General features: G+C 43.7%; 1 protein-coding gene across 2 annotated transcripts; it reads right to left on the bottom strand.

Moving 5' to 3' along the window:
• Window positions 1-637: 637 nt before the first annotated feature.
• Window positions 638-20,802, bottom strand: baiap3 (BAI1 associated protein 3). 2 transcript variants are annotated; one of them, XM_049745402.1, is made up of 35 exons: window positions 20,594-20,802; window positions 18,240-18,375; window positions 13,000-13,142; window positions 9,836-9,923; window positions 9,461-9,544; window positions 9,279-9,386; window positions 9,158-9,217; window positions 9,032-9,098; window positions 8,532-8,745; window positions 8,405-8,449; window positions 8,227-8,304; window positions 7,995-8,100; window positions 7,811-7,918; window positions 7,660-7,752; window positions 7,484-7,587; window positions 7,272-7,410; window positions 7,030-7,154; window positions 6,645-6,735; window positions 6,501-6,557; window positions 6,329-6,426; window positions 6,196-6,247; window positions 5,681-5,832; window positions 5,484-5,607; window positions 5,264-5,404; window positions 5,093-5,188; window positions 4,616-4,831; window positions 4,324-4,392; window positions 4,159-4,238; window positions 3,696-3,804; window positions 3,549-3,614; window positions 3,309-3,392; window positions 3,040-3,160; window positions 2,811-2,934; window positions 2,289-2,494; window positions 638-2,176 (listed from the first exon to the last, which is right to left on the bottom strand). In XM_049745402.1, exons 1-35 carry the CDS (start codon window positions 20,800-20,802, stop codon window positions 2,073-2,075), a joined length of 3,897 nt encoding a protein of 1,298 aa, XP_049601359.1. In that variant the 3' UTR covers window positions 638-2,072. The 2 variants fall into 2 exon arrangements, with proteins under 2 accessions (XP_049601359.1, XP_049601360.1); XM_049745403.1 differs by having other exon boundaries at window positions 7,293-7,410.
• Window positions 20,803-20,953: the final 151 nt, after the last annotated feature.

The raw sequence follows: 20,953 nt of genomic DNA, 5'->3' as shown, positions 1-20,953 counted from the left end.
CTTGGAGTTTTACTTGGTTTTAATATCTTTGTTTTTAAAAAATAAATTTAAAAAAATTGAAGATAACTTCTAATTTAATATTTCTATGCAGCATTGTTTTTATACACGATCGCTTCCAAACGAGACTCAATACTGCCACCTGCTGGCACACGTATATATTTTTTAAACTTCCGAGGTTAATAACACGTTAGATCAACATCAACGCCACTAATTTTTTTAAAATCTGTCAGCAGCACGATAAATCTACAACCGTCTGCAAATGACCCCAGGGTGGGACTTTGGCCACCGCTGCTTTTTAAATTCGTGAGGAGATGACAAGGTCTTCCATAGTGCAACACCTGAAAATGCACACACAAAGGCTTCAAGAATTTTCCGAGCAGCATCCAGGAGACATGTCCCAACTCTTCTTGTCTCACACGTTGTCATGTTTGCTTTTAGTGTGTATGTGTGTGTCTTCCCGTGGGGCTGCTGTGGCATTACAGCAAATAGTAAAAGTGTATTAAAGGTCAGTAGATGGAGTGCGCAGATTTGATGTCACAGGGCATTGTTCAAATTAAAAGTCAAACATTTTAGAAAAAAAAAAGGTTTCAGGCCATAAAAGAAATAATTACCAAAGTACTAAAAGCATCAACTCTAGTTGAAATGTAAACACCATTTTATTTCAAGTCCATTGACAGATCTCAAATAGTTTGATCATCTAATAAATAGCAACACAAGCTTCTTTTTTTTTTTTTTTTACACGTTTAAGGACAAATAATTCACTGCAACTATAACAAGGTGCTTTACCCACAAGACGCCTTCGAACCCACCAGAGTGCCACTTGACGTTTTTTCTCGTACCAACAGTTTCCAAATAAAACGTGTCCTCAATTTGTGTTGTGCTCAACCAAAATGGAAGTTTGCCTCCTCTTCCATAGCAACTCCACAAAAAAACAACACAACACTGCACAAAAAGTTACCGTAAGAGTTTACAACACCATCAAAAAATGCTGTCAGTGCAATTTTTGTTTTGTTGACCTGCTACACTTTTTCCTCCCTCATCATCATCTTATAAGTGAGATGTCCTTGTAAATGCTTTTCAGAAATGCTGTTTGTTTTTAGGCTGCTATATATTCACATACAAATGTCATTCAAGTTGTATTCTCGCTAAAATTGATGCGATAATTTGTTTGTGATAAACCGATAGAAATGCTGGAATGATTTTAGTAGGACATTGTACAAAAAGTTCATCGCCATCTTACTGTAAAATTATATCCCCCCCCATCGAAGGATTTTAATATTGTTATTTTTTTAGTACTATTTGTGTGTTCTGTATAATCAGTAATGCATTTCATTTATTTTGTATATTTTTATTTTACCATTTCAATCTTCCATGTCCAAATTTGGTTAGTCAGTCCCCACGACTACAAAAACATTTCGAAGCGATTTAGATTTTGGCATATTAACCAAATCAAGAATACAAAGCTGAAATAATTTTCTAAAAAAAAAAATAGTCATTTGCAAAAAATTAAATAAATTACTTTTTGGACAAAATCCTACTAAATTCTCATAACAGTTAGCAGTCACTAGTTAGCAGTTGACGTCCACTATTTTAAGTGTAGTATACTAATAAATACAATACAATGAACAAATACGACTCAAAGTCGAAAAACGTTCAACGCCCCCCCAAGTTTTGTACCCTGAGCTTCCTTCCACTTACCATCGGACACCCTCCAAAACTGCCACAAACACACGTGAGGTAAAGATTCAGACTTTGACTGAGTGCTACTTCCACAAAATAGTTTGTAATTCAATATCATATCAAATATACGACAGAGAACGTTACAAAAAATAGTCACAGATACTTTTTTTTTTCCTAAAATGGAGTTGAACTGAGACAGAATCGGGTTGCACAGTGACTCTCTCGTAATTTCTCATTTTGGTATAGATACTAAACGAACGATAATATTGTAAAAAAACAAAAAACAAACGACAACCCCAAAATTGTAAACATGGTAGCGGTACAAGAGCACAGGTGGCGACACTTGGTCAGAGAACATCGATACGCTTTGGCGCAGGGATTTTTTTTTTTTTTTACTCCTCCTCCATGGACTTCTCAATCTCCTTCAGCCTGCGGACAAACTCCTGAGCCTCCCTGTCGCCCGCCCGAGCGTCCAGCATCCGCATGATTGGCTTCTCTGTAGGGCGAGAAGCAAAAAAAAAAAAAAAAAAATCCATGATGCCATTAAAACCTTTGACAGCAAGTTGGGAAGGAGATCATCTGTCTTTGCCGAGTGTTTGAGTACCGACCGCTGGGCTTGCTGCGAGACAGATGGAAGATGAAGGGTTGCACGCTCTTCCCGGCCGCCGTGGCGTTGGGCCTCCCCGGCCAGCAGAAATCGCTGAGCGGGGCCACCGCCTCGCCGGCGAAGTCGTTAGTGGACAGCCAATCGTAGTCCATCACGGTGAAGGTCAAGCAGGCGAATCGGTGCCTGTACTGCTCGGGACTCACGTGGCTGCGCCGGTGGGATTGAGATTATTATTTGTTTTCATATGGAATGCAGCATTTTTTATCTTCAGGGGAGACTTTTTTTCATTACTTCTCAAATGACTCCTCTTAATTACTTTCTATGTTAAATCCTATAAATCCACCAACTGATGTCCTGTTGCTAATAAAAGGTGAAGCAAAAGGTAGGTCGGGGGCAGTGGGGAGGGGGACTTGGGCGACCTTTGCGAAGAAGAAATGGAGTGGTGAAGCAATAGCAATCCCCGAAGCGAATAAGCCACCCTGGCGTGACCTTTTACATGACACGAGCGGGAACAAGCACTCACAAGTAGAAGAGCTCGTCGAACACAGGGTGCAGCGTCTTCAGCTTCACCTGCGTTCGCTGGCTCTTGGCCAGAGGGAAGAGGTGGTGGGGGCACAGCTCCACGATGACAAAGGGGTCGCTCAGACCTGACGATTGAAACCACAAGTGTTACGCTAACGATTAGCTTATCTGCTAACAACACAAGGATTTTTTTCAGTCTCATAAGACTCCCTACTTAGGACAACTTTTACCATTTGCATCCAACGCCATGATGTCAGCGGCGTGCAGGATCTCCACGGTCAACCTCTGCTCGGGAGCGTCGTAGTAGCACTTGACGCTGATCCGACCGAAACGTGTGTGTTTGAGGGTTTTCTGCAACGCGCACACATTCACTTCTTGAGAAAAAGCTCAACTTTTTTTTTTTTTTTCCTTCATCTGATAATAACATCGAAGCCATAGAAGCGTACAATGAGAACAAGTGTCTGGCGTCCGGATCGATGCCCGGTGAAGCGGAATGTACCTGCAGGGAGATCTTTTCCAGGTAATACTGTTCAATCAACTCGAAAGAGGAACACTTGTTCAACTTCAGCTCCTCCTCCAGGGCCTTGTGAGGGGGGGGGGTCATGGAGGAGGATGAGGTCATGTTTGCAAGGAAGGACAAAACACATAAATGTTCTGTTTTTGTTGCAGAAGCAAAAAAATGTTCAAATTATAAACAACCATTTTCATCATCTATACATTTACCACAAAAAGAAATCACCTTGTAGTCTCCACTCTTCATATCATCAAGGAACAGACCATTTCCTTGGAGGAATTCCAATAAGGTCTGCAAATATGAGAAAAAGCAAAAAAATTGAGTGATGTATTCGCTCGCACAATTCGCACGTCACGATAAAACCGCCCTGACCTCGACAGTGTACTGGAAGCGGTTGTAGAACTCGACTTGAACGCCTCGGTTCTCCGTGACTGAATCCAGGATCATGCGCAACAGCAGCTCCCACAAGCTCTGCAGAACCCTGACGGGTCAAACACATCGCGAGACGTGTGTCACTGGAGGGGTCAGAAATGTTGGAAGCTCTAGCTCCGCCCCCAAGAGCTGTAATTCTTTATCCTTTGACGGGAGAACGTTTCATTATGACAAATTTGTATGAAATGTCTCTTTTAGTATAATCTCACTTTTGCATTAGCATTATGGGCTATGATTCTGCGCTACCTTTGCAAATAATTGGCAGCACACACACATGCACAAGGGGGAAAAGCAATTCAACAGAAGGTATAATTATAAATCATAATTGGTATGCTAATCACACATTGTGCCTGTTAGGAGAAAAATATTTAGAGGAAGGAGGCACGTGGGAGGCAGTAATTACCGAGTGAGGTTGTCCTTCACCAGCGCATCGGTGAGGATGACCACAGTGTCCTGCAGGTACTTCATGAGGGGGTCCACGGCCTGGTCACGACAACGTGAGTGCACGCGAGTCACGAGTGCACACGCGTGTGGTTATAAATTGAAGCAAATTGACTAGAGGGCTTACGTCGTCGTTGTTGATGGAGTCGGGGGACAAGCTGATGTGTTGGATGTAGCGCCGAAGCTCCGGCACCATCTGCTCATCAGCGGCAATAGAAACATAAATATTTGAAAAAATATATATATAATATAGAAATATAACAATATATAAATATTATAAATATATAAATAATAATAATATATAGATTTAATATTTTTTTAAAAATATATAAATATAATATATACATATACATATATAAATAATTAATAATATATATAAATATAATATTTAAAAAAAAAAAAAAAAGGTGTGGTTGCACCTTGTCCGTGAGTAGCGCGATGAGGCGTTTGGCTTCCCTCTGCAGGTCCAGGTCCACGTTGAAGAGCTGCCTGTTGAGGGCCTTGTACACCTGCTCCTTGCCCTCGGCGCCGCACGACTCCTCCATGGCGCGCTCCACGCCTTGCCAGCCCAGGTCGCGAGGCAGGTGACCCAGGAAGACGCGTACGTGTTCAACGTCATTGAGGGCCACACACAGCTAAGCGGGAAGCGAGGAAGAGGAGCGAAGGAGCAGAAAAAGAGAGAGGGATAGGGCGGAGGTGGAGAATAGGCTGAAGGAAAAGAAGCAGGGCTACAAAGAGGGCAGGGTGCCGCTGTGAATGACCGACAGGCAACATTTTTTTTTTTTTTTTTTGTGTCAACACAACGCCGCGGTCTCGTCGTCCTGCTGGCACGGCGCGCGAGGGGTCCTGGCTGCCATTTAGCGTCACACGTCACCGAGCCTCACTACGGGCGTTACCTGAACTAAGAAGCTCTTGTGGTCCCGGCCCAGCTGGCTCCTCTCAATCTTGCGCGTGAGCATCTCCGAGTAACACACGGCCTCGTTGCAAAAGTTCTGGAACAAAGATTAGTCACACGGGTGAAAAATCAGAAACATAGAAATGATAATCATATTTATTTCATTTATTACGTCGGTCAAGCGGGTGACAAAAATGAAGGCGCCAGCAGAGTCCGGCCAGGCCAGCTGAAGCCAGATGTCTCTGACTTGTCGGAAGCAAGATGTGACTTCCAGTGCCGAGGAGCTGTGCTTGTCCTGCTGCACCGCTTCCATCTAAAAACCAACAATCGATAGGTGTATCACCATGGTTACCACACTCGAGGACAGATAAATCCCGGGCAGGGCGTCTTGCCTTATCCGTCTCCACCGCTTTGCAGATCCTGTCGCATGACCTGTCGTGAACGATCTGCAGGAACTTGTGAATGGACGACTTGAACCAGTCGTGGAATCCGGTCAAGGCTAACATCTTTGCATCCCTGCGGAGGAGCACGATGAAGAAAACACGACAAAAGTATTGTGACACTGGCAAACTGAAAGTAAGCAACAGACTTGAGAGGAAGAAACTCCCGGAAGCCTTTGAGGATCTTCAGGGACACGAAAAGTTCAAAGATGGTCTCGCCCATCGTCTGCGTCAGTTTGGAACTTTCTTGCTCCAGGGTGCCGCAAAGCCTCTCCATGGCTACGTTGACATCATCAGCCACCTACGATACAAAAAATAGAAAAATATTTCTCAATAGTTTGTTTAACCAGTTCTCGAGGACCTTGATCAGATAAATTAAACATTTGCAGTGTCAGTGCCAGTTGCAGTTTTTGGCTAGCAACTAGCTGCTAGCAACTAGCCGCTAGCCTTTAGCTAGCAGTTTAATATACGCTGGCAACAGGCACCCCAGATTTTTAGTTCATAAAAACCCGCCTTAGATAGTTTCCAAACATTAACGCAGGAACCTCTTGGTGGTTTTCTACCACCAAGTTGTCACATTTCTTTTGTTTCCTTAGCATTTTGACGGCCAAATGCTAACAATGACTTCATACGTCTCCTTTGAAAGACGATTGTGAAGACCTACCAGCTTCTCCAGCTGCCTGTAGGACACGCTGAAGAAATCCACTTTGACCGCACTATTAGACCAAAAGAAACACCAGGAGGTGAACATTAACGGAAGTCAACTCGAGCAAAAATAGTTTCAGCTTCGGTTGTACCTGTAGAAGAGTTTATTGTAGATATTCTGAGCTCTCTGAACGTCTACGCAGACGGCATCCACCACCACAACCATTTTTTTCAGGTGCTCCTCAAGCGACTGCAGAATTTTGACATTCATGACGCTACAGTACAAAAATAAATCGGAGGAGTTTTCCTCTCGCGTGCACTTACCCCATCCTCCGGCTTGTACTGCGCAATTAGACTCTCATACCACTCCGAGGTTCCTTTCTGCCATTTCAAGTAGTCGGTGATTAGAAGTGAGTTCAAACTCATTAGGACTCCCGCGAGTCGTAATTCCACTTTCGCTGTTATTACCTTCACGGCGGATGTGATGTCCAAGTGAAGCTCGTTCCGTAGAGGGCAAACGGTCTTGAACGCCCGCATGTTCTGCATGTAACCGATTCCCCTGGTGAAAAAAGACGATGACATCATCTTATTACACGTATCATCTTGGTAGCAGTGGATTTTGAGCTAATTGGGTTACTTTAACTTTTACTTTAACCCAATGGGTGATTTTTTTTTTGGACCCAACCGATTGATGATTAAAATTTGTGCAGGCTAAAGAGTAGAAGAGTGGCGAGATGGCTCAGTGGAGAAGGGTCACGTGGGCGGCGGCGTCTCAGCGAGAAAAGGTCAGACAGTTTCCCGCCACCGCATGACGTGATGCGATGTGATGCGATGGCGGCAGCAGGGACGTTACCTCAGCATGAGCTCGTAGCGTGTAATGGCGGCGACGCTGGTGCAGGGGAAAACCTGCCGCATGTTCTTCATCAAGCACAGGCAGTGTTCTGTGTACAACCGGAAGCTGTCTGACAGCTGCCTCTCCTGGACACAACAAGCGTCCCCCCCCCACCCGTGAGACATTTTTGGCTGAACCAAAAACTTTTAATGAATGTCAGCGATGAGCTAATGAGGTGGACGTTTCAGGATGATGACCCTTACCCCCCGCCCCTCCACCCCTACCAGGTCTCCTCTCACAGAGGGAGGGTCCCACTCTGCATCGATAGCCCTCAGGAGGCGCAGCAGCAGGGAGTAGCACACCCGTTGAGATCGATGGTGGCCGCTGTAGCAGTGCCAGCGACTGAGGCGGAAATCGCAACCTTTTAGCACGTTAGCTGCTGTTTTGTTTTCATTCTCTTAAAATACAAACTCACATAATGGCCTGTTGGAGACGGGTGAGGTCCGTTTGCACGGCGTGGTGAGTCAAAACCGTCCACGCCGGGGGGCTGACCTGCCCGTTCCAGTTGTAGGGCTCACGCTAACAAAAAAAAAAAAAGATATATATGATGTCAAATGTATCAAAGCACGCAACTGGACTGAACCAACTCACCTTGACGTGAGCGTGCTCATACTCAACAATTTGACTCAGCAGCTTCTTGTGGACGGACACGTTGGATTCTTTCTTCGACAGCGTCGTGTCCCTCTGAGTCGGAAATGAAAGCGTAAGCGCCTTCCTGGAAATGAGAGGCAGATGCTCGTACCTGGCTGGTGAAGAGCTGCAGTATCAGGTGACACTCGCCCTGCACTTTGGAGGCGCTCGATCGGGGCTCCAGCTTGAACCAAGTGTCGAAGCCGCCGACGGGAATCTCCTGGCAGAATGGTAAAAATGAGCGATATAAATCAGAATAAATACTCTTAATTCTAAACGTTGGAACTTTTTCTCACGCTTAAAGAGATGTTGAGGCATCCCAAGAAGTCGTCTACGTTCTCCTCGGAGCCGGATGACGACGATCCGTTGGCGCGCACCGATTTCGCAATCTGCTTAAAATACCTTTCAGAGCGGTAACAGTTTCAATTAAGCTAGCCAAGCCAATTTAGAAAACTACTTTTTTCCTGCCGTACTATTTTTACATAAAAAAAAAAAAAAAAAAATCCAAGCCAGAAGAATCAAAAATACCTTCCCATTCCTCGAAGTCCACTGACTTCATTGAGTTTTTTGCAGGCCTCGGCCACCGAGACGTCATCATCGTGATCCCTGGAGAAGAAACAGAGAGTTCCTTCTCTTTGCAGTCACAAGAACATCAATAATCAAATTTCAAGGAAAATATCACAAAAAAAACCAAAATGAATCATACCAAATGTCCAAATGTAGCAAGTCATTGTGGACGTCATCAATTTCACTGTGGATAGAAAAACAGAAGATCCCTTTTGGAATTTTTCCAAGTGATGTCATCACCAGCACCACAAAAATGTCCAACTCACAAGACAAAATGCTCATCCCAGACCGGATTGAGGGTCTCCGGCTTGACCTCAGTGACCTGGATGCACCTGGCGGGAAGCGCCTCCTTGGTGCTGGAGCGTTTCTCCAGTTTCTCCTTCCTTTTCCTGAAGCTGAACTTCCTCTCCTTCTTGTCCTCGGGCTCCCTCGGGCTTTGACCCTCCAGGATGCCCAACATGCAATAAGGGTCGCTGTAGCCTGGGCAACACGCAACAGATGCTAACGTCGACCGCTACAATTTCAAACCGCCAAGGAGTCCTGCTTTGGCCGTGATTTTATTTTTTTATTTGCTGCTCACATGAGATAAATATTTATTCACAATCAATCAACTGCGTACTTGTATACAAATGACATGCTATTAGCAAATGAGAGGAAAAATAATTGAGTATTTCGTTAAGTGCGCTTCAAAAGCTTTTCGGAGGCATAATAGAGGCTAAATTAGCTTCGGGCAGAGGGAGGCGATTCAGTAATTGAAGTGTCTTACCATTGGCGTCCTTAGCCAGCAGGTTTTTGGCTTTCAAGACAGAAGCTCTCAAGGAAAATGTAGCTCTCTGTAGAAGAAATTCACCAATAATTGCAACTATGATGAAGGAATTCTTCGGCGTCTCACCTTAGATTCTTGCACTTTCTGGAATATGATGTCATGCTCCTCCTCGCCCATATCAAAAACCTTTATTTGAAAACAGGAGTCATTATTTTTTTTATGAGGTCCAGTCTGGCCGTGGTATTACCTTCAGCAGGTAGGCAAAAAGTTCTTCGTCACTCGTCACGTGTTCCGATGAAGGCACGCCCACTCGGTTGACCACCGTGTACACGGCTTCTTCGTACAGCAGGTCCAGCTGAGAAACAAAACGTAAAATACTCACGATTTTTATTCTTTAAGTTGTTTTCAAGCGAAAAAGGGGAATTAAACCTCCGTCCTGCTGATTCGGTCCTGGATAAAGGCCTGGTCCACGTGTTCTTGTGGTGGCGGCACGGTACAGGCTCCTCTTTGGCACTGTGATGGGAACAGAGAATCCTCGTTGGACGAATATACATAAAAGTTCAATATTTCATTTTTTGCAGCATTTTTTTCAAGATGCTAAGAAATCATCAATGCGCTGTAAAGACAGGAGGCGAAACAGAACCGCCACCAGCTCGTCAATGACCAACTTCCAAAACAAACTGGCTCCGTCTGTTCGCGGACGTCACTTTGGCCGAGCTGCGGCGCCGCCCACCCGCGTTTCGCTAGCTTGAGCGTCGTTATCCTGCCAACAGATGGAAAGGTGGAAGTCGGGTGGGAGGTTACCTCGGCCTGGCCGGCCTGCAGCATGTTCTCCTGTTTCTGCAGAATGGTATTCATACGCTCAAAGAACTCCGTGCTCTCCTCGGAGAACCTGGAAAGGGAAGAGGAAAAAAACAAGATGCTTCATTTGATGATTGTGGTTGGGTTATTTGTTGAGCCAGTAGAAGGGATTGAAAATTTGGTGGGCTGAAGGGGTTGAAGTTGGTCGCCATTTTGGTGCATGGAATTTATCGTTAATGATTTTTAGAATTTTTTTTTTGTGGCATTAGAATAGTTCCGGTGACTCGGAACATGTGGATGAAGGTTGAAATCATGGCGAGCGTGATTTGCTATGCTTGCTGAGAATGACCTCATACAAGTTGCTCTTGATCTTTTTTGTCATGTGGACTTTTGAACGATAAATGAATACAAATAAATATTTAAAAATTTTGAGCTCATGCTGTTTTGGATTTACCACTTCAAAGAAATTATATGCCTTTGAAATACAAACGGCAAAACAACAAGATTCCCGAATTGGTTTTCCGTCAATCTGTGCTGAAAACTAATATTTATTTAATTATTAATTATCGAAACACCAGAAAATTGGTCGGCGGACCTATTGGTAGCTTCTTCGATCGCAAACGAGCTTCCAAAAGAGAGTGGAATAACTATTGAATTCTATCAAATTAAACTCAAACTATCTCATAAATATCAATTAGACTAATGTAGTCTGGACTTCACTGATTTGCCCCATCATGGCTGCTCTCTGGGATCTATTTGAATCAAATGAGCACAGCTGTGTGCAAAAATGTAAATTTTTTTCAGCCTCTCGGTCGTCATGGCGATACGCGGGGGCACGTTTCGAGGGCGGGGTGGAGTAGAAACCTCCAACACCTTGAGAATCCCCTTTTTCCAAATTTCTCTCAGCTTTCCACCATCACCCGCCAACATGGATGGAAATCACCTCTGATGTGAGCAGCGGGGGATCCGCCTTTTGCCCCCCCGCCCCAATCCCTCGCCGCCCACCCGTTTCCTGTTCCCTTGTCATATTAGGCGGCGGTGGAATGAGGGCCCCCATCACGCTCGCTTTTATTGGCGTCATCGCATCGCGGCGGGGGGGTGTGGCAGCCCATCCTCGCCGCCAACTTTCACCATGGCTGGGGAGCAGATGGTAAACCCCTGAGGTATTGATGAAGACTAATGGCAGACATGCTGGGAGTGCTGGTCGACCTCTGACAAAAAAAACAGCTGGAATATTTGAGTTAAGTTGCGTGGAAATCTAAATTCTCCCACAGATGGGAGTCTGTTTTGTTGGAGTGGTATTCCAGTTTTATTTCAGCGCATACGATACAAATAAGCTCCACTCCACTGTCGTCGTTGCGCTTTGAGACTCTCAATTCCCTCCACATCCGTTCTTGATTGTCGTGGGCATTGTAGTGAGCACAAATCTGTTCAGTCTTCTGTCAGTCTTACTGCCGGAAAGGATTTGGCTAAACACTATCGGCTCTTTTGTTCCCGGCTTTTGGAGCGAGACTTTTTTTTTTTATTTCTTAATAATGCCTGATCTGACACAATGAAATAAACAAAACGCATCTGACACTCAGTCTTACTGACGTCACCGGAAAAAGTGTCTTGATGTTGCTAGGAAACAGCTCATGTTGTTTTTGAGTCAAACATACTTTCCTGAATTCCTTCCAATGCTTTTATTTTTTTGTTTCCCCCCTCATCTGGGCTAGTGTGGATACGGCTTGTTGAAAAAGTAGAGGTGACAAGCGGCCGCTCGTTTCGAAACTTGTGGCAGCACGTATACAGCAATTACCGGCAACGTCGTGGATGAAAGACCATGTGATGCCTTCCGATCAAAGGATTTTTTTTTTTCCTGTTCAAGAAATCCGATTGTCACACGGCTGTCGCTATCCGCTTTGCGGCGCTTATCACGTCTGGAGGATGTGCGTGACAAGGATCACCCTCCTCCCAATTCCTCGTGCTCTAATTACCCGATTAATTAAGCAAGAAGGAATCACTGAGTGCTCACCAAGAGATAGCCCCATGTTTTGTCACTCATTCTTTGTATCACATATTCACAGGTAAAAAAAAATAAATATTAAATTTAAACTGCTTTAGCCACTCAGTCCCCTCGATGAAGGTCTGCGCTCCCGGTGTGATGGCAGTGGTGCACTGATTAAAAAGCAGTGACACGACGCAGGCAAACCTGCTAATGAGATCCCGGTAAAGCAAAAAATGCAAAGTGTGAAGTCCACCTCTGCCGAGTGGAAAGTGATTATCACCTCCCGATGCAATTAGTGCGCGCACACACATCTAAATTTCGCTGAATAGAAATGATCGACCTGGCCGGGTTCCATTGTCAATCCAAGCAGTGTACAGTGGCGGGAATAGCGAGCAAGGATCAACCTCTAATGATGATCTGTCATCATATACGGGGATGGTGGAGACTCAGCGGGGAGGCTTTAACACCGGAGAGCCCGCACGGGAAATGAGGAATGACATGCACCGTCGTGACAGTTCAGACGACTATTTAAAGGCACAAACAAAATGGATCCTGCCGGAGCCCATTGGATTATGCATTTATTAAAATATCTAATCAGAGTGATATGCCAGGAGATAAACAGGTTCCACGCGACACCCGAGGTCGTCCTTCCTCCGTGTTAAAAATAAACACAGGCGTCATTACAAAAGGAAGTTCACGTCGAGGCAGCAAAGCCGGGGTTTAGGTTGCTATGGTAACCCTAGGTTCATACTATTAGTTGTTGTGGTTTTTTTGCTGCAGATGAGGCTTCAAAATAAGAACGGGGAGGGGAGGGGGGGGTCACCTGTGTCACTTGATTTGTTGCTATGAGACAAGCACATGGTAAAGTTATTTTGATTTAAAACAGAAGATAAACATGCATTTAGCAGTCAACAAGAAGCAACGCCATAATGGCACATTAAATGTAAGTATATGTTTATACAGTCATGGATGGCAAAGATGGTGATCAATTGGGGTAAGGGATCTATTTTAGCAGAAGTCCCTATATTTGAGATCTACAAGTGGCGTGGTTATCAATTGGGGTAAGGTGTTCATTAGAGTTAAGGTCCGTAAATTTGAGATGCAGCATCAATTTTTGTTCAAATGGCTTCACATGGCCAATTGGGGTAAGGCATTTATTTGAGGTTTGGCATCCACTCACCTTCGGGTTAAGGGTTCCGGGCAGTGGGAGAGGGGGCTGCCGACAGCGGGCGGCGACTCCCTGCGGGTCCTCAACGACTGGCTCCTTTGTACCTGCCGCAAGACGCTACTCTTCAAGTCTAGCAGCGTCGTCATGGCGCCACACTGTCGGACCCCGAAAGACAAAGAGGGATTCAGAAAAAGTTCACTTTCAACTCACCTAACTTTGCAATGATTTATTCTTGAGCACTTACGACTCCCAAAGGAGAAATAAGGTGAGAAATTGAGATCATTTGAGGACCCCACCCGGCAACATTGATTCATAAAGGCGGGGTAAACCTTAGACCTGGGCCAGCAATTCACAGGACACATTTACAAAGGCTGGGATTTGAACCCCAAACCTCAAAACTGTGTCCCGTGGGTCCTCTTCAACCACTTCGGTGCCCAACACGTTATTCCGAAAGGCGGGGAAAAGGGTAAGAAAAGCCAGCCAGTGTGTCTCATTAGTCGGTTATCATCGCTATGGCAACGTCCAACTGCAGTTCAGCCCCTCCCCTCTTTTGCCAGACCCACATGAGTGACATTCATGCTCGTTTAGATTAGCACTAGAAAAAAATTGAAATTAATTTCTCGAGGACACTTGAAGGAGGTACGAGTTTTGTGCAACTAAAATTTTAAATAAACGTAAAAATAGGTTACGCATTTGCTTTGTTTTTTTTATACAAAGGCAGACAATGACGGCAGTTACTTGTCACGCCCTTCACTTTCATTTCCACTTCAAGTTTGTCTTTCAAGACTAACAAAGTTATGTAACCTTCATAACGCGACGGGCTCTCTGCAGAGAAGATTCAAATAAAGTCAGATGGATTTAATGAAGCTGAGCGGCACAAGGCGGCGAGCGTGGGGCGGGGCGGCCTTTCCTTGCAATATCATCTAATAACATTTGAGAAATCGGACCAAGTCAAAAGCCCCCACCATTCACTTTATTTACTACAAGTGATAATATCTAACCCCAGAGCCATTAATCATATTCTCATTTTTTTTTTTTATATAGCTGCCGTGTAAATATCACTTTAGACTTATAACTGTTGGTCAGATTTGCTTCACTCATTCATCAGATTGATAATCGCCTTGTGTAAATGTCACGGAGGATGGGTGGGGGTGCTTCTACCCTCTTGAAGGCCACCATTCATTTCAGACATTTTGAAACTGGATTTACATTTAGTGTTAGGATTTTTTGCTTTCAAGTGGCACAATTGAGATGTGAATCATAGCAGCGCAAGAGGGATTTTTTTTCCCCTCCCTTTATGTGTATTTTGTTTTGTCTAGATAAATTCTAATTAAATTGAAGTAGGTGAACTATCTTTTATTTTAATTCAGTACCCTACAAGACCAAAACATTTATGTATAATTAATCTAATTTAAATATTGTTTACTATAATACAGATTAATGGCTTGAGTTAGTTACGAAAACACAAGAGGGCACTTGAAAAAAATAATCGCAAAATTGCCTAAGTGTGACTTAAAATGTTCAGAAATCAAATTAGGCTTTTAAAGGCAATTGGGCGTGAGGACCAGCAGTGTAAATCCACCCCAAGTGCAGCCGTCCATCTCCCAAAGCCCCCTTTTGTGAGGTTACGAATCAAGAGAAGCTTGGAAGAGCCAGCTCACAAAAGACCGCTGACAAGAAGCACAAGAGAAGCCGGCGTGATTGACGGAGACGCCGTTCCGCACAGTCAGCCCGACTCGGTCGAACACTCTTTTAAAAAGTTGACAGGCCGCGTCGGTGAAGAAGAACAATGGCGGCTGCAATTAGCAAAGTGTAATTGAGGACAAATAGGGAGTCTTTGAATGAATATCATCGCTTTAAGGTTAAAATGAAGTCAGTCCCAAAACTCAAAATATTAGCAGCAGACAAACAGATTGGAGAGATTTCAGACATCGTTAGAGCAATGGCCGAATTAATCAGCCGACTGGCCGTCTCGAAGCAAGTCAGACGTGAGTGCAAGTTGCACGGACGGCCGCGATCTTATTGATCCACGCCGCTGACGTCTGGAACCCTCACGGTGCGTCCACTCCATTAGCCTCAAGTGTCTTCTTGTCTTCTCTGCCGCATTTCACCCGTGGGTCATTTTAAATGCATCCCGCTGAGGGGAAAGTGTTGGAAAATTGTAGCGCTTCAGATAAAAGGTGGACGATAGAAAATGTAGATAATTGGCAAAAAAGAAAAAAAAGTGTGGGTAGGTGCTGCTGTTTTGGTTAGCGAATTGTAGTTTGATTCTCTTTAATGTCAATGTATAAATAAACAAAAAAAAAATCTTATTCTGTTACTGGCTTTGACAAAAATGGATTTGACCCAATAAAAAGAGTCGAGCCATAAATCGTAAGTGTTGGTATTTTTTCGACCAGAAATCTTCACGGGTGTATGGGGAATAGCGATGTCTCCGTGAGTTATTCAACGAGCTCAGTTTGTGAGTAATGTGGCAACCAAGTGCAAGTCCATTTTCTGCCTCCTCAAGTGAAAAACGATAAGATGTTTTTAACGCTTCGCTGCGCCCGCATCGTGATCGGCAGATCACTTGACGGCATCTCCCAGAGACCTCCCGAAGCGTATCGTTGAAAGTGGAAATGTTTTCTTTACTGCTCTGAGGGTGGGGCGGGGGAGGTCACACACCCCAACACGTCATTTTCAGCGTGCCCCGTGTTGACAGGCAACAGCGGCTGCCTCCCAGGTGAACTCATTTCAATTACAGCCGCCGACTGACAGGATTTGACTCTGTGGTGACAAAACGGGTCTCACCGGTGCCCATCGGGAAGCGGGGCGGGCTGGCTTGTTTCTGTTAAAGCAGCTGCCAGGGAAACACTGTCAAAGCCTTTCCCCCTCCCCGACATCGACGCCGATGGCATGCCAGGGAAAAACGCTCACCAGTGTCTCTTCTGAGCCAGCCAATGAGCCCGGCAGCCAAAGGCGCCTAGCTGAGTGTCTCTATGGTAACGGCGGAGGGGAAAGGGAGCCAGTAAATACAGGTAAATGGAATTTCACAAAAGGCCGGCCAGCAGAGGAACCTTGATGTTTCTAATGGGCTCGCCTTAACACGGTTAAATGTACACACAGTTGGACATGTGGCTGAGGTCTTGTAAGATGAAGGAAGATGCGAGAAGGAGATTGTCTGAGGCTACTTTTTATACCTGGGTGGTTTCAAGCAGACGTTAAGCACCTTTGAAGGAGTCGTCATTAGTGCAGCGGTTCACTCGGGATAAAGTGTCAGTCGCGGAATCATTTGCAATCTTCCCGTGATTGACTGGTGACCAACTCCAGAGGAGCATGAGGACTTGAAATCGGCAGAAATTTAAAAATGGACCACTGCTGAAGTATTTTATGCCGAGAGACGATCGACCATCAATTCAATTTGAAGAAGTTGAAGTGACGAGTGAATTAAAGTGACACAAACGCTTGCGCCTGCAGGTAACACGGCTAATCCACAAACATTTTTTTTTTTTAACTTCGAAAGACCATACACATGAAGAAGATGGTTCTCACTTTCTTTATGGTGTGGTGTACTCAAGGTGACCAACACACAAATAACTCAAGCTACCACTATTGAATATTTTTAATAATCAATTATTCCATCGATTAATTGAATAAAATAATATTTTGCATTTAAGCGTTTTAAAAACTTTTTTTTTTCAATTACTGTTTATTTAGTGATAAAAAAACAAAACAATTAAGCAACATTACAGCAATTAAGGACCTGCAATTCCCTTCACTGAGGACAGGGGGAGCCACAATCACCTATTAACTTTTAGCCACTTATCTCAAGTGAAAACCAGTCGAACACACAAATGCCACAGAAGCTGGCAAGGAGCTGTTGGTGGCCACAACTCACTCCCAGAAGCTCACATGTAACCAATGGAAATATTAAACACCACCAGAATCAATTTTTAGAGAGACAATTGTGACTCTGATCGGAAAAGGCAGATTCATTCTCAATGCATAACCGATTATTGCCATGCGTCTACCCAGCTTAACATCTGAGAAGGGGGAAGAAAAAAAAAAAAGAGGAATCCAGTCAGTGACTCTATTCCCAAATGCTTCTGGTGGCTGCAGTAAAAGCACCTGAAAGCCGATTTGGCTCGGCCAGCGATCCGGCGCGGAGAATCCAGTGAAATTGAGAGCTTTTACATGCTGTGATTGCACCTCAGCCGACTGTTTGCACGACGACAAACAAGGCCTCACACTCGCTCGCTCGCTCACGCCAAACATATTAGAATCAACTCAGCCCTTAGAGTAGAAGAAAAGGAGACAAAGGCATTCGCCCGTGCCGCAATTAAAGGCGTATGAGCAATATTGTTGTGGCGCTTCCTTGAGTGCCAAGGAGAACAAAACACTATCCGCCACTATAAATAACATTACGATAAAAAGGTCGGCGGTGATTAATTCACAACTAATTGCTACGTGGAGATGAGTCAAAAGAGGAGTAAGGCGGCCTCTGAAGGAATGAGGACAAAGTTACACATGATATTTTTAGATATGGAGATTTCTGACGTTTGCACATATGTGTTGCAAACTCCTCGCGCTCTCGGGCCTTCTGTTAGCGTACCAGTGCATCTGACAGCATCTGATGATTTGAAATTATTGGCCACACTTCAATATCGTTGCAGTATTTGTGTCTGACAAACTGCCGCTCTCACGTGTCCTGGCTAAATAATAAGACGTCTCCCATGGCAACGAGTTACATATAACCTGCTACACAAAATTCTAAAATAATATCAGTGTTTATATTATCCAAACCTGAATATTGTATATTGAGAATGTCATACATGCACGCCAGGCTTGTTTTCCTGATTTGATAAAAAAAAAAGCTAATTAACCAATTAAATAAATAAATACAAATGATAAAAGGAGCATCGTTTTAATTTCATGGCAGCTTTTTGATGATCACCCCAGACTGGTCTAAATAAATAAACAACTTTTTAGTCATTTTTGCAAAATTAATATGTAAAAAAATCTTTCCAATAAGACTTCAACTTTCTCCAGTCAAACAAATGCATTTATACATTTCCATAACGCAACTTTATGCTCCTTGCAATAAATGAATGTTTATTTTAATAGCTCAACAGGTGGCCATCGACAAAGCTCGCAAGTGATTGCAGTGTGATTCAAAATAACAGGAAAACAAATAGCAACATATATTTTGACATAAATTGCAAAGTAAAACAGTCGTTGGCGCTATTAATAAAACGACGAGACGTCAAGCTTACCTGTGTGTCTCCTCCGGGCAGTTGTCCGCTTTCAAATGTTTTGTCGCCGCGTCTCAGAGTTGCTCTTCGCGGCACCACGACTCGGCTCGGGCGTGTGATCAACTTGCCACTGAAGATTTGGATGTTTTTCTTGTGACTGGCGACAGAGAAAAGCTCATTTTTAGACCTTCGAGATGCTTTGGCAAGCTCACGTTTTTCCCAGATGAGCGACCAAATATGGGCAAAGGAAGCGTGATGATAACTTCAGGTCCAGCAAAGAGTGTGGGAAATACTACGCTTCGTATTCGTGAGATTTATTAAACCCTCAGTAACCTTGTTATGAAGGATTAACATTGATTTTATGTGGCAAAATAAATTCCATTTAATTTTCTATAACCTTTTACGTTGTGTTTTGAACCACAAATTCAAACGAATGAGATTTGTTTTTGTTTTCTGCTAGTTGTTGCACTTTGGTGAAAAGATCAAATTATCAAAAAATGTTTTTTTGTTTTTTTTTCCAGTGCTCTCTGTCCATATGACGGGCGGAATGGGGGTAATTCTTGAATTACGCCACTAACAACTAGCACCTGAACGCACCACTTGACTGTTGCTGAGGGATGCTCTGAGAGGGATTTTTCTCCTCAGTCACAGAAAGACTGAATGTCTTGGACATCAGTCACAGTGGCTTTCATGTACTTTAATTCTCTTCTGCCCTTTAATGCATCAAAACATCCATTCCACCACCAAATTGAGGCATAAAAATCAGAGCCTCACATTTGTCCTCTGTGACTCCAACTTGATTATGACAGAACTTTAAGTTATGTATTTTTCCCCATTTGTAACTTTTGGGCCAATTGATGAGCAATTAACATTATTCTAACGAGCAAATGTCACTTTCTGTGATGCTGGTGCATATTAAACTAATTAAACTAGCTTGTATCACTGTAGCGCTGCACAGCATATGCCAAACCAGTAAAGCAGATGGCACATTCACATTACAGTACAAACACGGCATACTTATCACCTGTCTGATGATGCATAAGAACACAATCTTCTGTGAAAGCACTTTAAATAGATACAGGAACATAATTACAAGCTAGTAGGCGAGAGGTGTCTCTCTTCTTACACAAAATATGATTTCTCACTGACTGAAAAGGCGTGCAGCTCGGAGCTGTTTTATTCAAACAATGCCATGCCAGTAGATTGTGGACGCCATCAGAGCAATCAAATTGATCAATTAGGAAGCAATTACTTAAAATTGTGGACTTTAAGTTTGAAGCTTTTGTCTTGTTTATTAATAGCTAAACTAGTTCTCCAAAGTCGAAGCTATTAAAGTTAATGAAATTCAAAGAAACAACAAACGATGCACCCTGAGTCACCTCATCTAATGAAAACAAAACCTCAGGGGTGTCGCCATTGGTTGATTGTCACATTGAAGGACCTCCTCAACCGTGTGGAACTTCTTCGCCATTGCAAGGCCGACCTGAGCTGTGATTGACAGGCGGCCTCATGAGAGAGTACCACCCGAGGACTCATTTGGTTGGAAAACAAAACAATTGACTTCCCTTTTTTAATGTTGCCACGTTTTGACATTATCCCAGGCAAAATAACAAAAAGCATGATGCCCCCCACCCTCTTTGCCTTGTTTCCATGGACACGTCATGAGAGAAGATCCCCAGCTGGCTCCCTCTGCCTGCTTGAATACCAAGTGAAGAGGTTATTTATATGACCGGTTCTCATGTGCACGCTCTTTAATTGCTCACCACTAATTATTTTACTAATCCGTCCCAATTTGATTGATTGCAACCTTATGAATGCTCCTCCATCATGTCACCACAAAATGACAGCGTGATGTAACTGCCTATTCTACTGGACTTTGGGCGAGCCAATCGCAGGACACGGACAAACAATCATTCCTATTTACACAGTCACATCTATGGACAATTTAGAATTGTGAATTAATTGAACAAGCACGTTTGGTTATTTTTGTATGTGAAAAGTTGGAATTGAACAATAGAAATTACAGTCATGACTAGCATGTTGCTAGGTGACTTGCTAATATAGTTAATTATTACACATGGTTATTACACACAAAGGTGGGCAAATAAAAATAAAAACTAATTATGGTAAAATAACTCAGAGTCAATCAATAAATAATTTGTGTTATAATTCTTAACAATCGCTGGTCTACTGAGGTTTTTAGCATACGATATTTTTTAAGAATCTATACAAACTTTGTCAATCTACTTTGCCAACATTTGTTTAAAAAAAATTGGGGGTCACGACTTTTTTGCACGACATATTTTGGCCGATTTGTTTTTCATCTGCGTGCTTATTGCGCCACCCACAGGCATAAACGAGAATTGAAAACTTACTGTATGCATTTTTCCCTACTGTAGTTTTTCCGCCCGAACGATAGGAGGAGATGAATCCACGTCTTCCTCCTCATCACTTGTCTGCCAAAACAAACAACAACGAGAAGAAGAAACAGAAGCGTTCCGCTATTTGGCACCCGTTGACGAACGTGCCTCGCAAATATGCAAACAATTTTCAGACATTTACACATTTGACACGCTCTCTTCATGGAATGTCACCCCGTGCTCGCCATGGCGGACTATCGCTCTTTTTTAGATCTGGACCTCTCGGCCGAACACGACCGGCGTCGTTTTTTCGGCCCCAATTTGTGTAGCTAACGTTAGCCACCTTGGCTAACATCAGCGCTCTTCGACCCGAAA

This window comes from Syngnathus scovelli, chromosome 16 (assembly GCF_024217435.2).
Source record: "Syngnathus scovelli strain Florida chromosome 16, RoL_Ssco_1.2, whole genome shotgun sequence".
NCBI classification, from domain to species: domain Eukaryota; kingdom Metazoa; phylum Chordata; class Actinopteri; order Syngnathiformes; family Syngnathidae; genus Syngnathus; species Syngnathus scovelli.
This window is presented reverse-complemented; position numbering and strand designations above follow the sequence as displayed.

Coding starts and splice junctions, on each gene's coding strand:
- baiap3 (XM_049745402.1), bottom strand. CDS start 20,802: ATGAAGAGAGCGTGTCAAATGTGTAAATGTCTGAAAATTGTTTGCATA. Junction 9,924..12,999: donor CCGGAACCCTTAACCCGAAG/GTGAGTGGATGC, acceptor TTCCCTTTCCAG/GTTCTCCGAGGAGAGCACGG. Junction 7,411..7,483: donor CGTCTCCAACAGGCCATTAT/GTGAGTTTGTAT, acceptor TTTCCGCCTCAG/TCGCTGGCACTGCTACAGCG.